Below are 21,584 nucleotides of genomic sequence, written 5' to 3' on the forward strand. Positions count from 1 at the left end.
AGTTTGGAGACATACGTGGATCTCCGACCCGCGCGACGCGCACGGGCCAAGTATTTACCTGTCTTATTGGCATGTTCATAGAACAAGGCCCTGGATTTCAGAGTTAAGAAGAGTGGCCAGTTCGCCGCGTAGGGATAAAAGGAGCTGAAGATCATTACTAGACAGACAGGTTTTGTGAGCCAGTTCAGCCAGAGCTATTTGCTGGTAGAGTTCCTCGACCCTCTCCGCCTCGCGGCACCTCCGCAGAGATCAGGCACTAATAAAATTACCCCTGACCACACATTTGTGAGCCTCCCATACAGTCAACTTGGGGGTCTCGGGAACCAGGTTGTCCTTAAAGAAATTCTCAAGGACCTGAGAAGTGTCAGCGCAAAACGCCGCATCAGAGAGAATGGACTCTTTAAGGAGCCAGGAACGCACGGAAGGAAGGGTCAGAGGAGAAGCCAAGGAGATGGAGAGGTGAGCGTGATCGGACCAAGTAGAGATCCCGATAGTGGACCGGCGCAAAAGTGGTGCGAAGCGAAAAGTAATCAATATGGGAGTAGGAGCGATGGGGCGTGGAGAAAAAGGTATAATCCCGGTCAGCAGGGTGGAGAGCCCTCCAACAGTCAACTAGTTTGCGATCTGTGAGAAGAGAGACGACTCTCTTCATTACATGACGAGGAGTCCGCGTACTGCCCGCAGAGGTGTCAAATGCAGGGTGCAGAGCCACATTAAAGTCTCCTCCAAGGATCAGCAACCCCTCCTGATAGCTATCAAGCTCGGGAAGAATGGCACGCAGGGCGAGATGCTGCCCCCGATTAGGCAGGTAAAGGTTGGCAAAGGTGTAGACCTGTTGCAAAAATCGCCCCTCCGGATCTACCCGAGAATCCAGTTCCTGGAAAGGAACTCGACTGGAAAAAAGCACCGCCACCCCTTTAGTTTTAGCGAGAGGGTTGTTACTCAGAAACACGGTGGGATAGAGCCGGTTGTGAAGCCTGGGAGCCTTAGGCTCAAAAAAGTGAGTTTCCTGCACAAACGCGATATCAACTCATTGCTTTTTGAGCTCCCAAAAAAGGGTGGAACGTTTCTCAGGGGTGTTCAGACCACGGGCGTTGATAGAGAGAAGAGTCAGCTCGCCAGGCGCCGGAGTTGACATAGTGCAAAGAAGAGCAAAGCAAGAAAAGGAAAAGAGGAAGTACGAAAAAAGAAAGAGAAAGAAGAAAAGAGAGAAAGGCGGAAGGGAGAGGAAAAAAAAGGAGGGGCGGAGGGAAGGACTAAAAGAAGGGAGAGGGAGAAGAGTTAGGACAAGGCCGGAAGGGAGAGGGAGGGAACGGTAACGAGGGGGAAAGGGATAGGAAGGGGACAAAGTAGACACAAACTACGCCTGCCAGGGACCACTGCCTGGCAACCAATGGCGTCACTGTGTAGGGGAAGGATCTACCACAACCAATTGGGTAGAGCTACAATCAAGGACAAACAAGAACCGTAAAAATAAACAGTCAAACGCGAGCCGCCGCTCGCATCGTAGAATAACACAGAGTGATAAAAAAGCAAAATAGGAGAGTAGCAACAGTGATAGGGCGCTCCGACAAAGGGCGACCAGACATCACAAAAGTGATAAGGGCGAGAGAAAGGAAAGAAAAAAAAAAAGGGGGGGAGGGGTGGGGGAGACAGCAGACGTGTGTGAAGTAGTGTGTAATGGTGCACAAGCATGTCCACGCTGTTACAAGTGGAAGACGAAACCCATATATAGGAATAAACCATGCGTCTGTTGTGATACACACATCGTTAGATATTAGAAGCACAATATACCATAGAATACAAACGGATATGAGAAGCACAATCGACCATAGAATACAAACGAATACTGGCAAACAGACGGGTGTGAAGTAGTGTGTAATGGTGCATAAGTGAGTCCATGCCGCTACAACCGATAAGACTGAGCCCATACGTAGGAACCATGTGTCTGTAGTATGGGACAGACGCGGAGAAGTATAACAGACTATGGGTGAGCAGTGGCTGCACGAGAGGCCGAGCGCAGCAGAAGCGCCGCAACCAGATACTAGCAAACAGGTGGTGCAATGTGGTGCAGAAGAGGCCGTGCATATGGACAGCCACCAGGCAACAACGGTGCGAGACATGGGTGGAGGCACGGAAGGGAAGCCCCAGAACCCCCAGCAAGCCCGGCCCCATACAGAGACTCAGTTGGCACAGAGGAAAAAAAAAAAAAAAAAAGGGGGGGTGGACATGTGACAAATAGCAGCTCGGCCTGCAGAGCCAGTGCACAGAGGTGTGGCAGTGACACCAAGACCTGTATGCCCCACCAAAAAGGAGGAGAGGGGCAAGAGTCTCAGAGACAGCAGAGCTGGGTGGGAGATCGCAGAGTCCCCAGTACCTCCAACAAGTACATCATGCACAAAACCAGGCATCACAAGTAAAAATGAAAAAAACAATAACACAACAATATTATAAGGCCATATAATGAACAGCGACACCTGTATGTGCAGAAATTTAGTGATGGGACAGATGCGTAGAAGTGTGGTAGTGTATCAGTGAATGTGGTTCGCCACAGAGGGCAAACGCCGCAGAGGCGCTGCAAACAGGCACTCGTGGACAGAAAGTGGAGTGTTGTGCAATAGAAACCATGCGTGGCAGTAGCCACTAGGTGGCAAGAGCCATCAGCAGATCCGGCACCAAATGCCAAATGGAGACTCAGATGTCACAAAAAAACAAACAAAAAAAAACCCAACCTATGTGTGCAGAAGTATAATGATGGGACAGATGCCTAGAAGTGTGGTGGTGTATCATTGAGTGTGGTCCGCCACAGAGGGCAAACGCCGCAGAGGCGCTGCAAACAGGCACTCGTGGACAGAAAGTGGAGTGTTGTGCAAGAGAAACCACGCATGGCAAGAGCCACCAGCAGACCCGGCACCAAACAGAGATTCAGATGTCACAAAAAAAAAAAACCCCAACCTATGTGTGCAGAAGTATAATGATGGGACAGATGCGTAGAAGTGTGATGGTGTAGAAGTGAGTGTGGTCCGCCACAGAGGGCAAGCGCCACAAAGGCGCTGCAAACAGGCACTCGTGGACAGAATGGGGGAGTGTTGTGCAAGAGAAACCACGCGTGGCAAGAGCCACCAGCAGACCCGGCACCAAAATGGAGAATCAGAGGCCACAAAAAAAAAAACACAAAAAAAACCCCTAAAGACACATACCAGGGAATCAGCATAGAACGCATACTAGCGAATCATCATAGAACGCCATGCCGTCACGAAACCCAGCAAAACAAATTACATAATGGAGAGCGTACATATAACGGAGAATGAGAGCAAAAGAACAGAAGCAAACCATCAGTAATGACCAACAGCCATCGGCAGTCCAGTGAAGAGCAGTCACGCAGATAAGAGAAGCAGCGGAACAACTGGAAAGACGCGTGTCATCGCCAAGGAGAGGACCCAGGTGGGTAAACGTGACGACAGCAGCGGATCCATCCTGAACACTTGTATAAGTGGTGTGATGTATGCGGTGTGATGCATGAGGTCGCAGCGTCACAAATAAACAGAGTTACTCACGACCACCTATTCCTCTATGGCGCCTAGGCGGCGAGAGATGGGAATGGGAGCGGGAGCACCGGGTGGGGAATTCCGTCGCGTGGGATCAGGGCGAGGAGGCCGTTGAGGTCGCGGTCTGGGGAGCAAGGTCGCACCGAGGGCCGCATCCATGTCGACCCAGTCCGAGATCTGTAGATCCGGCAAGCCAAGGTGTTGTGTTGTAGAATATTAGGGACGTCGTGATGGTGTCTGATGGTGAGGGACCGGTTGTCGGACCTGATCACCAGGGCAAAGGGATGACCCCAACGGTACAGGATCTGGAGCCTCCGCAATTCGGACGTCAACGGTGCTAGGGTTCGCCTCACCTGTAGGGTGAGGTCCGACAAGTCCTGAAAGAAGGATATCTGGTGACCTTGCAGCATTGCATCATTGCAGAAGTATAATGATGGGACAGATGCGTAGAAGTGTGATGGTGTAGAAGTGAGTGTGGTCCGCCACAGAGGGCAAGCGCCGCAGAAGCGCTGCAAACAGGCACTCGTGGACAGAATGTGGAGTGTTGTGCAAGAGAAACCACGCGTGGCAAGAGCCACCAGCAGACCCGGCACCAAAATGGAGACTCAGAGGCCACACAAAAAAAAACCCCTAAAGACACATTCCAGGGAATCAGCGTAGAACGCATACTAGCAAATCATCATAGAACGCCATGCCGTCACGAAACCCAGCAAAACAAATTACATAATGGAGAGCGTACATATAACGGAGAATGAGAGCAAAAGAACAGAAGCAAACCATCTCCGCAATTCGGACGTCAACAGTGCTAGGGCTTGCCTCGCCTGCAGGGTGAGGTCCGACAAATCCTGAAAGACGGATATCTGGTGACCTTGCAGCGGCCAGGTTCCAAGTTCCGGGCTTTAGCCATTATGGCTTCCTTCAGGCGAAAATCAGACAGATGGCAGATGATATCCCTCGGCATCGCTCCCGGTCCGCCCCTAGGACGAAGAGCTCGGTGCGCTCTGTCTATCGGCACAGGGGTATCAGGCGACCTGTTCAGGAGGCCGTTGAACAGCTCGCTAAGTATCACCAGGACGTCTTCAGGGGTGTCCGACTCAGGCACCCCGCGGACACGTATATTCTGCCGGCGGCCCCGGTTGTCTATGTCTTCTATGCGACGACGAAGCTCTCTCAGGTAAGCTGTGTGGCGGTCACTCGCCTGTTGAGCATGTGTCGTGGCACGGAGATGGCGGGAAGAGGAGTCCTCTAGGGCCAGGACCCTCTGTTCTAGCGAAGACCCGAAACGTAATCACGCACCACTTGCTTTAGTTCCGTGATGAGCAAGGAGAAGTCAGACTTCCAGGGTGCGGAGGAGAAAAGCTGCAGAACCTCCGGAGGATGAGATGAGGAGAGCGGTCGTGCCACAGAGGCCGAGTCGTCCACAGAGGAGGAACTGGCAGGCAATCCAGCCTCATGGTCGTCAGGGGCCTGCGAGGCCAAGTCCGCAGGGGTCCGGAAATATTCCTGTAAGGGCGCCGAGGACGACCGAGAACACTCACCCGGGGTGGAGGAGTCTGTGGCTACCTTCCGTGAGCGGCCCATGGCAGATTTGGAGCAAGAAGGCAAGCGGCGGCGGAGCAGTCAAATCATGCGGCCATCTTTCTCGGCGGTCAGACATGCCCCCGTCATGTTAAATTTAAGGTATGTATGTATGACAGCACATTATATTCATTGTGGCATATATCAACTGCTAACAGAAAATATTTTTCTGTCTTGCCATTTGGCTTATTATTGTCAAATATTACCAAATGCAGCAAAAACGAAATAGATTATGTAAATTATATAGTTTAAAAATACTGACGTGAGTGCTTATCAAAATCTAGGATTCCTACAACTCCTGATTATCTGTTAGTCAGCAAGGCTCTCCTGGAATGTCATATATATTTAAATATATATAAGGCTTTCTGACCCTGGCAAGAGTAGTCTTGCTCTCTCTGTCCCATTCAAGCAAACCATTCTCTATGCAATAGCAAGTAGCCTGCGCCTATGACTCTAATATGATGTTTGGGATTATACACATATGAACTGTTCATTTAGGGACATTTTATAATTTTTAAATGCATGTAGTTGCTTTAATAGCTTTTTGACAGCTACGGAAAGATATTTCACACTACAGATTTCCTATTTTAACGTTTTCTGCCAACATCAGGGTTGATTAAGGAAATAGTGTCGTCGTCGTTGTTTATTTAACCAACAAGCAACTCAAATTAATTTCTACTGAAAACACAGGTTATAAGATTTTCCATTGCAGCAATGTTGGCAGTCAAGAAAAGTCGACTTGAAATGATGATAATAAAATTATCTTATTATATAATGATAAAATGATGATCCTGGGACAATGTTTGGAAAATATTTTGCTACCATCCAACAGAATATTTCAGCTCATCAGACCATTATGTTGGTTGCTTTGGTGGTAAATCCACATTTTGTATCAAAATCACATTTTATATATATATCCCCCGTAATGCCATTAGCATAATAAAAGTTTTCACATTGGATACATTTGGCTCATTATAAGAAAACACACATCATATCTATTTTAAAACAATTTATAGGTTCTTTGTACTAATCTATCTTATTAGTGTTACCTGCCAGTGCACTTAACACTAGGTCCCCTTCACCTTGTACTATGTGAAAATGCATAGTTCATTCCATGTTAATGCTGGTGTTAGATGTCACTGCAACTTCGTGCTATTAATTGAAGTAGTGTATCAGGTGTGTCTAATAATCTACAGCTTGGATCCGCTTGAACAAACCTACATGGCTCTGTCCAGGGGATCAGAGGAGAGATGTCTCTGCTCATTGAAAGATGTTTGATATGCTTCAAGGAACAACAACAACCAGAACTGTATTCTTCTCGTACATGTACACTTAGCCTAATGAACTAGTCACCTAGTCAATCTGAGTTCGAAAATGCCAGCTGCTATCAATCCTGGCTTGGATAACACTAAACCGGATAGGATATTCCCAGAATGGGTGAAGCAAAACAAAGAAATGCAGGTACTGACCTGTTTTAAAAAGATGTCTCGTGAGTCCCTGAAAAACTTCCCTCATACTAAAAGAGTAGGACATTACTTGGTTGGTAAAATGATCAACAAAGGATCTTTCGCAAAGGTTATGGAAGGACTGCATATTCCCACAGGACAAAAGGTATATAATAACTCGCTGGCTTAAATTATTTTAAGGGATTGCTTGGCAGACAAATGGGGGCTGGGACTGGGGGCGATTTTCATACCTTTGATTTTGCATTGCTTTATTTGTGCTAAAATATTGCATCACAGTTGGCAAACACAAGGAAAAACTATCAGTGGATACTGTAAAATAGGCCTAATTTTTTGGCACGTACCTAGGGCATGTGTATTTTTTTTATTAATTAAGGTATTATCTTTCATTACTAATAAAACAGAGGAATGTTTTATATAGCTTGCAAACAAGTAAATAAAAATGTATGATGTACACAAATAGTATGTCGCCAAATACACCTGTATTTCTTTTTAAGTCGTAAAGTGGGCAAACAAATTATGCACATTCTTTCTACAAAACTAGCAAGAGAGAAGAGTTAGGTGAAAATGGCATAGATCTCCCTTTTACCTTACCATTCCAGAACCTCAGGGCCAAGTTTCAATGGCACACACTGGGACCCCTATAATTAAGCCACCCAACCTTACATCATATTCTACTGATTACTGTTCCATTATTGTTCTATGTGAAATGCACTACAATAACCAAATATATGTGCATATAAATTAATAATCCTTGAATATCAGATGTTCAAAGATTAAGAAATTTCTGAAATACCTTTGCCTTGTGACATGTAAAAAAGTTCTGGCACATGACATTTTCATTAGGAAATATGACTTATAACAAAGCAAGGATTTGAAATTCTACATATAAATAACCCATCTTAAAATACACAATTATTATAATTTAAATTCAAGTTATATTTACTTTTTTCCTGTGTTGGATGAACTTTTCTTTACATTTTTCTGAAGCATTCAGGCGTTGGCTAAAATGCCTGATTTTCACAATTTGCACATGTGATTTATACAATTGTAAGCACTCAAATATAAAATCCAAGTATGGTATTTCTCTCTGTCACCAGAACATCAGCAACGTCAGGCTGTAAACTCACTAGCTATTAGTTATGTGGGCACCTTGGTTACCTGTTTTGTTATGCGTTGCTCTTTAGTCATGAGTACTTTCATAAAACAGTTTTCATGCTCTAGATATCAAGCAGCCAGTTAATGGCAAAACTAAGACCAGTGATTTTGCATACAAATTTTTGTTTCTGTTTTCATCATATGGTCCTTTCTATCAGCCTTAATACCAATGATTTGCTCCTATATGAAGCTGATAAAAATGTTACGGTGACCAGAGGTGTCCCTATTTTCCTATGGAAGGCACAGGCTTAAGCTTACATTCCCAGCTACTGTTTTTGTTCAACCCTAACGATTTAATTTAGTCCACAAATAGGCTCAATAGGTCAACAACATTATAATATTATAACCATATTTAAAGACATGATTGAACATTACCTTTTAAATATTGTTTCAGTACATATTCAGCAAAGTTAGGTTAAGTCATGTGCATACCTGGGAACGTTTCTTGTCTGTAGACTCCGGGAGGAGCGCAGTTTCTCCGGTTTGACACTCAAATCCTCCGTGTTGCAGTAGTGGGGTCTTGACATTCCACACTCACCCATTTACCCCTTAACCCCTTAACGACAATTGCCGGTCCTGGCACGACACGGAAAAGCATGTGCTTTACGACAATTGACGTGCCAGGACCGGCACGTCTTTAAACGGGTGCAGAAAGCGATCTACTTTCGCTTTCTGCACCCAAAAAGCGTTGCCTCCACGGGGCGTCAACATCCGCCATACTTTGTATGGCGGCGGACGCCCGTTTTAAAAGCGTTTAGGAGGCGATCAACGATCGCCTCCTAAACTTAAATGGTGTCGCTGGAATGCCTCGATCAGGAGGCATCCAGCGACACCAAACACTTACCTTTCGGTGGGCTGTGACCGCTCCGGAGAGCGGTCACAGCCGCAGCTGCCGGTGATCTTCGCCATCAAGGAAGATGGCCGCCGCCCTGCAAGAGAAACAAGCAAGTTTTAAAAGCTCGCTAGACGGTCTCCAGACCATCTAGAGAACTCTGGCTCCACTTGCAGGTTGAATACAGGTACTGCATTCACCATGCAAGTCAATGGAGCCCAGCTTTCTAATCACATTGTGATTAGTAAAAAAAAAATTAAAAAATAAAATAAAATTAATAATTAGAAAAAAATAGTAAAAAAACAGTAAAATGTAAAAATCATTTCCCACTGATGTCACTATCAGGGGAACCTCCAAGTTGAAAAAAAAATGTTTAAAATTTTTTTTTTAAAAAGGCAACAAAATATAAAATATATATATAAAAAATATATTTTTGTGAGCAAGTCCTAAAATTAGCATATTAGCTTAAAACAATTCTCGCATGGAAAGAGTTAAAATACTGGCATATTAAATGCCCGTGGGGTGTCTACTTTTAAAAAAGGTATGATTTGATGGGGTAAATTGAATTGGCCAGGTTCAACAAGGTCCCAATTAACACCGGGGGAAGGATGGCCACACATCTAATTTCCAATTAGAAAAATGCACACGTACCAAATGTGGCCTTTTAGTTCCCCCAAAAAATGACAAATTCATGCATGTGGGGTATCACTGTACTCAGGAGATGTTGCTGAACACATATTGGGGTGTCGTGTGACAGCGGCATATACCAGGAGCTGTAAATTCATACATAAAGTAGGTGTGTGGGGGAAAAATACACACACAAAAATACTACTGCAAACTTTGAAACAATGCTGGTGGTAAAATGTGTGCATGCAAAGAGTTAAAATACCAGCATTTAAAATACCCTGGGGTGTCTAGTTTTCAAAAATATATGGTTTTGTTGGGCACACTGAAATGGCCCGGCTCAAAGATGTACCAAATAGGGCATGGGCAGTGGATCCCCAAATGCCAAAGTTCAACATTGAAAAATGCGCATGCCCCAAATGTGGCCCTTTTGCCCCCAAACAGCCAGGCAAAATCATTCATGTGGGGTATCACTGCGCTCAGGAGATGTTGCTGAACACATATTGGGGTGTTTTGTGATAGTGACATAAACGAGAACATTTTAATTCATACCTGAAGTAAAATGTGTGTGGCAAAACAAATGCAAAAAAATGACTACCACAAAGTTTGACAAAGACTGGTGGTAGATATGGTGCATGGAAAGAGTTAAAATACTAGCATTTGAAATACCCTGGGGTGTCTAGTTTTCAAAAATATATGGGTTTATTGGGCACACTGAAATGGCCCGGCTCAAAGATGTACCAAATAGGGCATGGGCAGTGGATCCCCAAATGCCAAAGTTCAACATTGAAAAATGCTCATGCCCCAAATGTGGCCCTTTTGCCCCCAAACAGCCAGGCAAAATCATTCATGTGGGGTATCACTGCGCTCAGGAGATGTTGCTGAACACATATTGGGGTGTTTTGTGATAGTGACATAAACGAGAACATTTTAATTCATACCTGAAGTAAAATGTGTGTGGCAAAACAAATGCAAAAAAATGACTACCACAAAGTTTGACAAAGACTGGTGGTAGATATGGTGCATGGAAAGAGTTAAAATACTAGCATTTGAAATACCCTGGGGTGTCTAGTTTTCAAAAATATATGACTTGATGGGGTAAATTGCATTGGCCGGGTTCAAAGATACCCGAAATGGCACATGGGGGGAAGAATTACCAGATTTGGAAAAAATGGCTTTGAAATAGCAAAACGCTACCTGTACTTATTGCCCCATAATGGGTAGAAAAAAGCAAAAAAACATAAAAACATTGGGTATTTCTAAACTCAGGACAAATAGTAGAATCTATTTAGCAGGTTTTTTCATTACCTTTTATAGATGAGTAAAAGATTTTTCAACTAAAAGTTAGAAACAGTCATTTTTTTCTAAGTTTTTCACCATATTTTATACTTTTTTTAGTAGTAAATAATAAGATACAATCAAAACAATGTCATCTAAAGAAATCCCTTCTTGTCCTGAAAAAAACAATATCTAATGTGTGTGGGTTCAGTAAACGGGAAAGAAGAAAATTACAGCTAAACACGAGCAGCGCAGAAATGTTAAAAAGGCCATTGTCACGAAGGGTACAAAAAGTAAAATCAGCCTTTGTCACGAAGGGGTTAAATAGGGTGTGCCCTGCAACATTAGTGGTAAAGCCCACCGACATCGGCAGGAATGCCCACTGATGTTAATGGGACTGCCAGTGCCTTGAGCAGGACCACTGACTGATGTCAGTGGGTAGTCTTGGCCGCATCCCGCAAGTGAGGCTCCGGGTAGCTGGGCCTTAAAGTTCTCAGGTATGATAATGTGCCCAAGGCACAAAATTTCACTGAATTCACATTCTGTTCAGCAGTTCTGAACCAAATGTTAGCAATTAAGTAACATATAATTCCTTAACATATGTCCCTGGGTTTTTCTTTAAAAATCTGGTGAGTAAACGGCAGGGGAGGACTGAGACCTTACAGGGCCCCCAGAAACAGAAATGTATGGGCCCCCTGTGGTGATGCCCATCCCTTAGACATGCCCTATCATGACCACACCTCCCCCTGGTTAAGCCCTCCCTTGTGGTTACATCCCCACATATAATTTTTTCAGTATTTTAAGTAATAAAAAATATACCTTTTAACCCCTTAAGGACAATGGGCGGTCCCTAAACCCATTGAAAACAATGCATTTTGAGCCAGTGCATGTACAGGCTTTGTCATTAAGGGGTTAAATAGTATAAAAAAATGAATTTGTGGTTTTCACACAACACAAAATGATGTTCCTTATATATGTTAAATTATATGGGCATATGGAAAATATACCAATATTGCACAAGTAATTTTAAATACAGAAATTCAATCTGAAAAATATCTTCACTATCACTGTAAACAAAAACTATAACTAGGTAGTGCAAATGCTCATTGAAAGATTTTGACACAAAATAGGTCTTCTCAGTTAGAAATTCACCAACTATTATAAACATAAACCTTTACCTTAAAACTTACAGTTGATTAGCTAATGTATAAGAGCCCAGATATTGACAGTGGTACAGCATAATTCCCATCACTATATACTGAGGCAGACATTGACGGTGGTACAGCATAACCCCCATCACTATATACTGGCCAGACATTGAGGGTAGTACAGCATAACCTCCATCACTATATAATGAGCTTGACATTGACAGTGGTACACTATAACTCCCATTACTTTATACTGAGCCAGTCACTGATGTTGATACACCATAACTAAGACAAGCCAGGTTCAGGAATGGAGCAATATAGTCAGGAACTAACTGATTTCAGAATTGAATTCAGAAGTAAGAAATAATATCAGTACAGCAAATCAGGTCACAACAGGAGATGACAATTATAATAGACACTGCTACTAGTGGCTAGATCACAAAACGGCATTAACGATAAGCGAGAATAGCCTATTATAGTACTGGACATGAGAGTCAGTGGAGGTAATGGCACATAGCTAACAGATAAACACTCACTGTGACTATAGAAAGCACTTCATAGGAATACCACTTAACAGAAATCCTCCATTAGCAAATCTTCAAGGAACAGGACCTGCCCACAAAGGGTCACATCCAGTTGTCTACAAATATGTTAGTTGCCACTAGGGTAAAAGTATAACCTAGCCCAAGGTCCTTACAGTTGCATTTTATTTTCCATCATGTAATTCAATTCTGCAAGTTTAATGTTATACCTCACTTTTTCAACCCAGGACCGCACACGCTTGGGTGGACAGGCAGGGGTTAGCAAGTTCGAGCGGTTAACAGGTTCAAGGAGATGATACTTTTACTCAATGGATGAAATCATGCATATTAACAAATCAAAATACATGCAAGGTGTTCAATTAATAATAAAGGTGTAAACATAATGCAAATTAGATTGATCAAACGGAGCTATAATATTGGTGTGGGGGTCATTTTATGGGAGAGACATAAGAGGAATCATTCTATAAACAGATGCAGAAGTATATCATACTATTTAACCTAATACATCGTGCACTCACATAGGCATTGAAGATAATTTGTAAGATTTGAATAATGTTAAGTACATTTTAATTGTGTTATAGGTGGCCATGAAAGTCATTTGCAAAAAGAAAGCCAAGCAAGACTCCTATGTGTTAAAGAACATGAAAAGGGAGCCACAGATTCATCAAATGATTAAACATCCCAATATTGTTCAGCTTTACGATACATTGGAGACAGAAAACTCTTACTATATGGTGATGGAACTGTGCTTAGGAGGGGATCTGATGGACAGAATCTGTGACAAAAAGAAACTTGAAGAGACAGATGTTAGAAAGTATGCCAGACAGCTCATGTCCGCAGTGGAGCATTTACACCGGCATGGAATTGTTCATAGGTAATATGGCATAACCTGATTCCATTTTGTTAAATCAATCTTTATTAAAGTGAATGATGAAGTAATTTCATGAAGAATACTAGCCGAATTTAACACGTTAATAACTAAATGCAGCATTAGGAGCATCATTCTTACCACTGCTGAATGCCCAAACTCCTTTTCTTGAAATAATTATTTAATTATGTAATGTTGCCTCATTTAGATCTTTTATGGAATGCTTGCCATATGACACAAAAGCAGGCCAAAAAAGGTACTTAAACATATGTGTGCTGTTGACAGGCCAGCTGAGTTGTATTAGTTTAATATGCTAGGAGATATAATTTAAGATACATATAAGAGGAACAACACATTTCAAATCATATGTAGAGCTAGAAGGTACTTAAGGAACATAAATAGCTAATCAGTATAAAATAAAGTTTGGCAAAGCAACATATATCTGTTATATGCAGCATCACATCAGAATGGCCCAGTCTGGATGCCTGTTTTAGAACTGGAAACCTCAGCCTAGATACCTATTTAATGATACAGCTGAGGGAAACTACATGCATCAGACTAACTCTCTCGTGTCGCCACTACCCATGAATATAGCTGCTTATGTTCCAGTTAAATAGGATCTCCACTACTTCTGCTGGGAGGCTATTGTACTTTTCGACTACCCTCTCAGGTAAGAGATTCTTTTGCATTATGCCTCTAAGGGCATGGGTTGGCTTAGCTTCAGAAAGCTTTTAGTGCAAGGGAACTGGGTGGGGAGCAGGAAAAAGTGGTGAGGAGTAGGCAGAACATGGGTGAAGGCTGGCCACATGTCGCTCCTCTGCCTAGAGAAACAAGAAATTGAGTTTAATTCGAAAACTTAGGGGCAAACTCATAGAATTTATTGCCTGAATGGAACATGAATTGATGGATTATCCAATAAAAGTTATGTTTTCATTTTCCTTATCCATTCAGTCATTATACTTACAATTCTAGGATTTATCTTGACTGGAATATATATAGAGTTCCTCGGGTTGAATGAACAAATTCTTAGGTTCGTACAAAACTTCTTCATTGCAAGGGGTGAGCAGTTATCCAAATTTAGCAAACAACTCCCACAATCCAGAAATAGTACTAAAAGCACCCAACAATGTTCCTTTTGAGGATTTTTAATAAATATAGGTTAATGCAACTCGGCAGCATTTTTCCTATTTTTCAAATTTATATCTGTTTACAAGTTATGATATATTTGTATTTTTTTTTTCTTTTTAACTCACAGAGATCTGAAAATTGAGAACTTTCTACTAGATGAAAATAACAACATAAAAATTGTTGGTATGTGAATCAATATGAAATTTATTGCATGAAAATGTATTGGTATTTTTAGTTTACAAATATACAGCTTTAGCCAAATTATAATGAAGAGATGCATTCCTTCAGGTTCCACAAAAATGAATTTAGTGCTATTATTTGCGCATTTAAAAGTGGCCACATTCAAAGCATAATCATATATGAACAGATTAATATATTACACAACAGCACTAATAGGAAATGTCATGTTTTTAATTTCCTAAACACAGATTTTGGATTAAGCAATACAATCAGGTTTGAAGGCCTTTCCCAGGAGCTACTGAGTACTCAGTGTGGAAGTCCAGCCTATGCTGCCCCAGAGCTATTAGCCAATAAAAAATATGGTCCAAAAGTTGATGTCTGGTCAATGTAAGTAAAATTCAGCCACATTTATATCATTTTCAAAAGAACATATAGCTTTACATTTTAATCTTACTTCAAGATTTTGACAGTAATTATTTGCAATAATGTAGATTATGTTATGGTACGCTGCAAGTAGTAGTTTCGTACATCTTTCTTGGTTATAGAAAAGCTTCAAACATACATTTAAACATTATTAACTTAACATCAATCTTAAGTACTATGTAACCATGTACTTCTTTGAACATGTAGCTTAAACACATTTCTCTGATAATCTCTAAAAACAGAAAACTAATATTGCATCTTGATTCATTTTTCCTACACAAATAAAACAGTTTTATGAACAGTTCCCGGTGCTTTACTTTAATTGCAACAATCTTTAAATCCATAAAAAATAAATATAGACAGACCAACTTAATAAATCACTCCATGCTGTGGTTGGTCTTATTGAATATGCAAACCCTACTGAAACTGACTTGATGCACCTTCTATATGGTGGATACTGCCAGGCCCGAACTGGCCATGTGGCATACCAGGGAAATGCCCAGTGTGCCACTGGCCATTGAAGCCCTATACTCACCAGTAGCTGAATCTGCCTGGCTGCATGCTACTTGAGCATAAGTACAGAGCATGCAGCCAAGCACCTCACTTAAGCCATAAAGTGGCCACTGGCCTTAAAGTGCCAGGACCGCCTTGTGATTGCAAGTCAGGCTCTGGATACTGTTATGATTGCACAAACTAGCATCGAACAGGAATACAAGCAAACCCCTCCTTCTCTTGTAGGAAACCCTTTTAGGAAATCCAAACTTGCATACAGTGGAAAATGTAGAAAAATAAAACTCAATTACTTGTGCATTGCCACAGAGTGGTGCCCCCTTTCTTCTTCCTACTTAATGTGCAGTGGGGTAGGGGGCTTATAATATACAAAATCCACAAGTGCCTCCCTCCTACCATCTATGTCTCATAAGTCATTCACTCTCCGATTTAGTGGAATACTCTTATGACTAATCAGTGGAAGGCTGGCAGGCAGACAATAACACACAAACTAACAAACACTCACTGTAATGCACAGACACAAACAGCCACTCACCTGCCTTGAGCAAATACTGAACCTGTCTTTGGGGCAGCTACCGTATTATCACTTAATGTCATTACATAATGTTTCATGGGCCCACTTAGCCCCCCTCTCCACTAGTGGGCCAACCCTGTTTGGAAATCAACCCATCCCTAGTTTTTTTTACTATAAGCTTTTAAAAGGTTGTTTTTGTAATGGCGATCTTTTGTTTCCATTATACTGTTTAGGTTAATGATAGGGCAGCATACATAACTATTCGGGTTTCGCAAATTGATCTATATATATATTGTGTTAGACAATTTTATTATCACTATATTTATAGTGAATAGGGTATATGCCATGAACTATATTTATTTTATTGGGCTTTATTTCTACTGTTCTGTTGTATGCTGTGACACCAGGTTTTGTTCTTGACATGACATGAAACACTTACACTTTTTAATCCACCTTTTTAGTCATCCTGTAAACTGGATCTTAATTACTCATTATATATTTATGTGTAAATGTTGCCTGGATGTCAAACTTAATTTGCTCTCAACCCTGCACGGAGCTACATATAATGATATGTGATAACGATAATAATAAAATCATATTGATATGTTTGTATTTTAACTTGATTCACTTTCAACCTTAAAAAAAATGTATTTATCCAAGAGGACAATTTCATGAAAACATTACCTATTTATTACAGAGGTGTTAGTATGTTTGCAATGCTAACCGGTACACTTCCTTTTACTGTGGAGCCATTCAACATTAAACAGCTTCATCAAAAAATGATAAATGGAGAAATCAGCCCCATCCCACCTGATGTTTCTGCAGGTATTCTAACAACTAATTTGTCTTTGGGTATCTGTGTGCCTGTACAGTATATACTTTATATTTACAGATATATATATATATATATATGTGCCACTTCACACATTGTGACCATACATTATACTGACCTGATGTAATCTCGTTCATTTCTATGGCCCTCTTCTCTTTCCTTCTTCCTTAATTTTAATTCATATTTTCCCTGTCTTTTTTTAATGCAGTATAAAATCATAATAATACAAAGTAATGAGCTGGATTGTATAACTGGTTTTTATTTGTGTAAATAAATCCCCTCTATAGGGGAACTGGTATTCAATTTCCAAAGATATACATTTATCACTGGTAATAAAATCAAGCCCATTATGTTTATGGTTAAGTAACTGAAACAGTACTTGTTTTGCTGTAAAAAGTGCTACACTGTACTCTTCTAAGTTATAATTTCAGATATCTGCTTGTGTCATTCAGTTATGTGTTCTTGCCTATTCTAACTAGGTGTTGGCTTAGGCAGGCAGATCCAGAGGAGGAAGCCCATAGACTTCTATACGAGGAACTGATTCCCTATTGGCCTCCCTAGTATACTCTCAGTGGGTCTGTTGGGGAGACAAAAGAAAATTTCTTGATACTACAAGATCTGTGCAGACCACTATACCATGTTTACTTCTACAATAAAGTCTTTCACAATCAGTGACAGATACATTACAGTTTATATGCAGGTCCTTGGAGTTTAAGATGTCTTATCACAGACACTGGTGTCTGTGTATGAATAGATATTCCACCCTTGCTACTCCTCTATGGCTACTGAGCAGTGTGAATTGACCTCTTAATGATGTTTATACTACTGTATAATGTCTTAAACTATGTTTATGTCTTTTGTTCATACATAGGAGCTGTACAATTTATTCATACCCTTCTAGAGGCTGACCCTTCCAGACGTCCTACTGTTAAAGAAGCCATGGAAGACAAGTGGCTAAATGAAGGTTTTACACGAAAACCTCTCATTTCTGTTTCATATAAAAACAGGTGAATCTTTTTTAGTCCGTTTATTGACCTAGCACTTATAAGATCTAGATACTGTTTGGAATACCATGAAACATTTTTTTTTAAATAACAGCAGGATTTTGTTTGAATAGTGGTTGGGCTAATCACCAGTATGGTTTTCAATGGGTGGGAAATGAGCAGAAAAGGTCAGATTTTGAAGACACTAACCTGTGAACCTGGTTAGTTTCCATCTTTGAATAGAAATTTTAAAAAGCATACAAAGTTACTATTAAATTACTATTCATTGAAAGGCGATTTACAAGAGAATAGTGCATATTGTTTTCTTTATGTCTCTCTATAAAATGTCATTTTTTTTTTAATATGCATTATCACCAGATTTTTTGAAAAGAAGCACATATAAAATGCAGTTATTAATTCAGTAAAATGATCCTTACATTTAACATAAGGACTTGTTAGTAAACCGAGTTCTATACACAAGTACACTATATGGACAAAAGTATTGGGACACCTGACCAGGGGTGTACCTAGAGTATTTGGCCCCTGGGGCGGATCCTGTATGTGGCACCCCCCCACACACAAACACTTTAAAACTGCATAGCTTCTATCGTTATATATACTGGCGCAGACATTGGTGGTACAGCATTACTGTTATCATTATATACTGAAGCAGACATTGACGGTGGTACAGCATAACACCTACCACTATATATTGAGGTAGACATTGACGGGGTACAGCATAACTGTTATCATTTTATACTGAGGCAGACATTGACGGTTGTACAGCATAACACCTATCACTATATACTGAGGCAGACAATGTTGGTGGTACAGCATAACACCTATCACTATATAGTGAGGCAGACATTGACGGGGGTACATCATAACACCTATCACTATATACTGAGACAGACAACGACAGTGGTACAGCATAACACCTATCACTATATTGTCTGGCTTAGGGATGCACCGAAACGAAAATTCTGGACTGAAACCGAAAACGCAGCATTTAACTGTCCAAAACCAAATATGACCCCCCACCATAAAATCAATAACAATATTAATATATATATATATATGATTGTTAACAGCAATCGCACTCCTATCATGCCAAGGCATACCCAGATTCCAGCATGTACTAGCTGACTTGGCATGATAGGAGTGCGATTGCTAACAGCTATCACTATCTACCCCCTCTCCCTCCCTTCACACTATCTACCCACCTCTATCTACCCCCCTCTCCCTCCCTTCTCACTATCTACCCCCTCTCCCTTCTCACTATCTACCCCCAATCTCCCTCCCTTCTCACTATCTACCCCCAATCTCCATCCCTTCTCACTATCTACCCTTTCCCCCTTTGTAGTTGAATGTTTTGGACTTACCATCAAGAAGTCCTGCGGTGGGAGCGCGACGCCTCCATCTTCCTGCTCTGCCGCTGCTTCCTACTCTGCCCCTGCTTCCTGATATCATATTCTGGCGCTCAGCATGACATGCTGGCACCGCGACGGAGTTAGAGGCCTCGCGAAGGAGACTGAGGGGCACCGGGCGGTTGCAAGGCGCCCCTCCACGTAAAAAAAAAAAAAAAGTGACGAGGTTGCCAGGGATCCGGGCAATCCGGGACATGTGGTCACCCGAGCCCATGGCACCCCCCTGATGAGCGGCACCCGGACCGCCCCCCCCCCCGCTAGGTACGCTACTGCACCTGACCATTACACCAACAGGGACTTTTATGACATTGCATTCTAAATACATAGACATTTCCACTCCAATAGAGCATTTGTAAAGTCAGGTATTGATGTTGGATGAGAAGGCCTGGCTCACAATCTCCGTTCCAGATAATCCCAAAGGTGTTCAATGCGGTTGAGGACAGGCCTCTGTGCGGGCCAGTCAAGTTCTTTCACACCAAACTCATCCAACCATGTCTTTATGTCATGCTGGAATGAAAAAAGGCCTTCCCCAAACTGTTAACCACAAGGTGTGAAGCATAGCATTGTCCAACCTTGGTATGCTGAAAAGGACAAGACATTTTGGACAATACTATGCTTCCAAATTTGTGGGAACAGTTCTTGGAAGCTGTGTAGCTGCAAAAGGGGGGGTAAATTAATGTCTATGTATTTAGAACAATTTTATAAAAGTCCGTCGGTGTAATGGTCAGGGTTCCCAATACATTTCGCCATATAGCGTATCTACTCTACACAAAGATAACACCATACTTAGAAAAAAATATCCCTCGTCTTATAATCAAAGTCGTCTTATAATCAGACCTCAAATGAGGTCTGTCTATGAGACAAACATCCATATCCCCCGCAGCGCTGCAGGGGACCTGGATCCTCCTGTCTGATAACCTCTGGAGTTCTCTTCTCTGCCAGCCGGCGAACGTCCGCTCAATGAACGCAGACAATCCCTGCTACTGCTTGTACTTCCGCCGTAGCTTCTATGACGCAGCACCGGTGTCACATGACCTTCCGGTGCTCATAGAAGTTCCGGTGGACCACCCGCTGCCCCCACCAGACACCAGGGAGTCAGAAGCAATGGTAAGTCGGGGAGGGGAGTGTTGTATGGGTGGCATAAGGCTTTTCTGGAGGCAGAGTGCCCCATAATATGCCTTTTAACCCCCTGTATGCCACTCTGCCTCCAGAAATGCCCATTAACCCCCTATATGCCTCTCTGCCTCCAGAAATGCCACTCTGGCATACAGGGGTATAAGGCATATCAGGGAGGCTGAGTGGCATATAGGGGGTTAAAGGCATATCAGGGAGGCCGAGTGGCAAGCCTGGGGGCAGATGTGCATAACGGGGGGGGCAGGTTGGCAAATAAAAGGAAATAAAAACAAAAAAAAATATTTTTCTCAATCATAGCTTTTATTAAATATAAAAAAAATTGTTTACATGAATTAAAATGTATAAGTCAAACTTTTTTCCTATAAGGTCGTCTTATATTTTCTTTTTTTCTTGTTTCTTATAATCAGGGTAGTCTTATAATCTAGCAAATACAGTAGTATATTCTACTTCTGTAACACTAATTAAAAGACCTTTTTTTGTAATGTATGGTAGGATGGATTTGTTTAATTTTTTTTTCCCAAGTGTTAAGGTGGCCAGACTTGATCTATCTATCGGACCTATCTACTGTCCGAATCTGTGATTGTGTTTTTATCTATGCTGAATTTTTTTAATGTGACATTTTTTTGCACGTAATTTAAATAGGATAATAAAACAAACCCAGGTGAGTGTTTTTGTCCTGTGTTTGAGGGTTGTAAATGTGGGTACAGGAAATGTTAGCAAACCGTTTGTGGTCTGCTGGTATTCATCATCGTGTACAGTGCTAAATGATGTAGAACAGATTCCCTACCAGTTTTCTTATGCCTTTGGAAAGTATTATTTTGTGAGTAAGGTACTATATTTTGTATTTGCACATTTACACTTTGGAAGTCATGAGTTCAACAGCAGGTGTTATGAGATGATAATAACCATAGTAAAGACTCACGTTGCTTAAATGTTTGGGTTTAAATGCAGGAAGTCGTAAAAACCATGTTGTTTTTATAACACCTTGTTACTTGCAAAGCGTGATATCATAAAAAAGAAAGAAACTAAAACTGAATTGCCATACTTTAGAGGATTGCTCGAGGTGACAAGGGCAACGTTACAAAAAAAATGGTTGGGATAATGAGACAGCAAAGTGAATTATTACAAGTTATCTTAATTATGTTTAACTAAAAAAGAATAAAATTAAAGGCAGGAATTATATTTAGTGTATATATATATATATATATATATATATATATGCGTGTGTATATATATATATATATTTTTTTTTTTTTATGTAATTACTTTTAAGTAAACTCTCAGATGTTTGTTGCTATGATGCAAGTCTTTGAATAGGATTATGCTGTTAAAGCAATTAAAACCAGCTGGGCTGATAGACTGCATCAATTCTAATGGTTATTAACGTGTTTGCAGACAAAAATGACTTGGCTGT

At 41.4% G+C, this 21,584-nt stretch overlaps 1 protein-coding gene across 1 annotated transcript in view; it reads left to right on the forward strand.

Annotated features, from left to right (window-relative positions):
• The first annotated feature begins 6,500 nt into the window (after positions 1-6,500).
• LOC149302481 (hormonally up-regulated neu tumor-associated kinase homolog A-like) overlaps positions 6,501-21,584 on the forward strand; it is a 29,863-nt gene continuing 14,779 nt past the window's right edge. The window contains exons 1-6 of the mRNA XM_089482562.1: positions 6,501-6,737; positions 12,753-13,045; positions 14,295-14,350; positions 14,596-14,734; positions 16,492-16,619; positions 17,498-17,633. Coding sequence (XP_089338688.1) covers positions 6,501-6,737; positions 12,753-13,045; positions 14,295-14,350; positions 14,596-14,734; positions 16,492-16,619; positions 17,498-17,633 — 989 coding nt within the window. The remainder of the gene's footprint in view (positions 6,738-12,752; positions 13,046-14,294; positions 14,351-14,595; positions 14,735-16,491; positions 16,620-17,497; positions 17,634-21,584) is intronic.

Source organism: Sceloporus occidentalis, unplaced genomic scaffold (genome assembly GCF_023333645.1).
Source record: "Sceloporus occidentalis isolate IW3139 unplaced genomic scaffold, rSceOcc1.0.p SCAF_19, whole genome shotgun sequence".
Classification (NCBI taxonomy): Eukaryota; Metazoa; Chordata; class Lepidosauria; order Squamata; family Phrynosomatidae; genus Sceloporus; species Sceloporus occidentalis.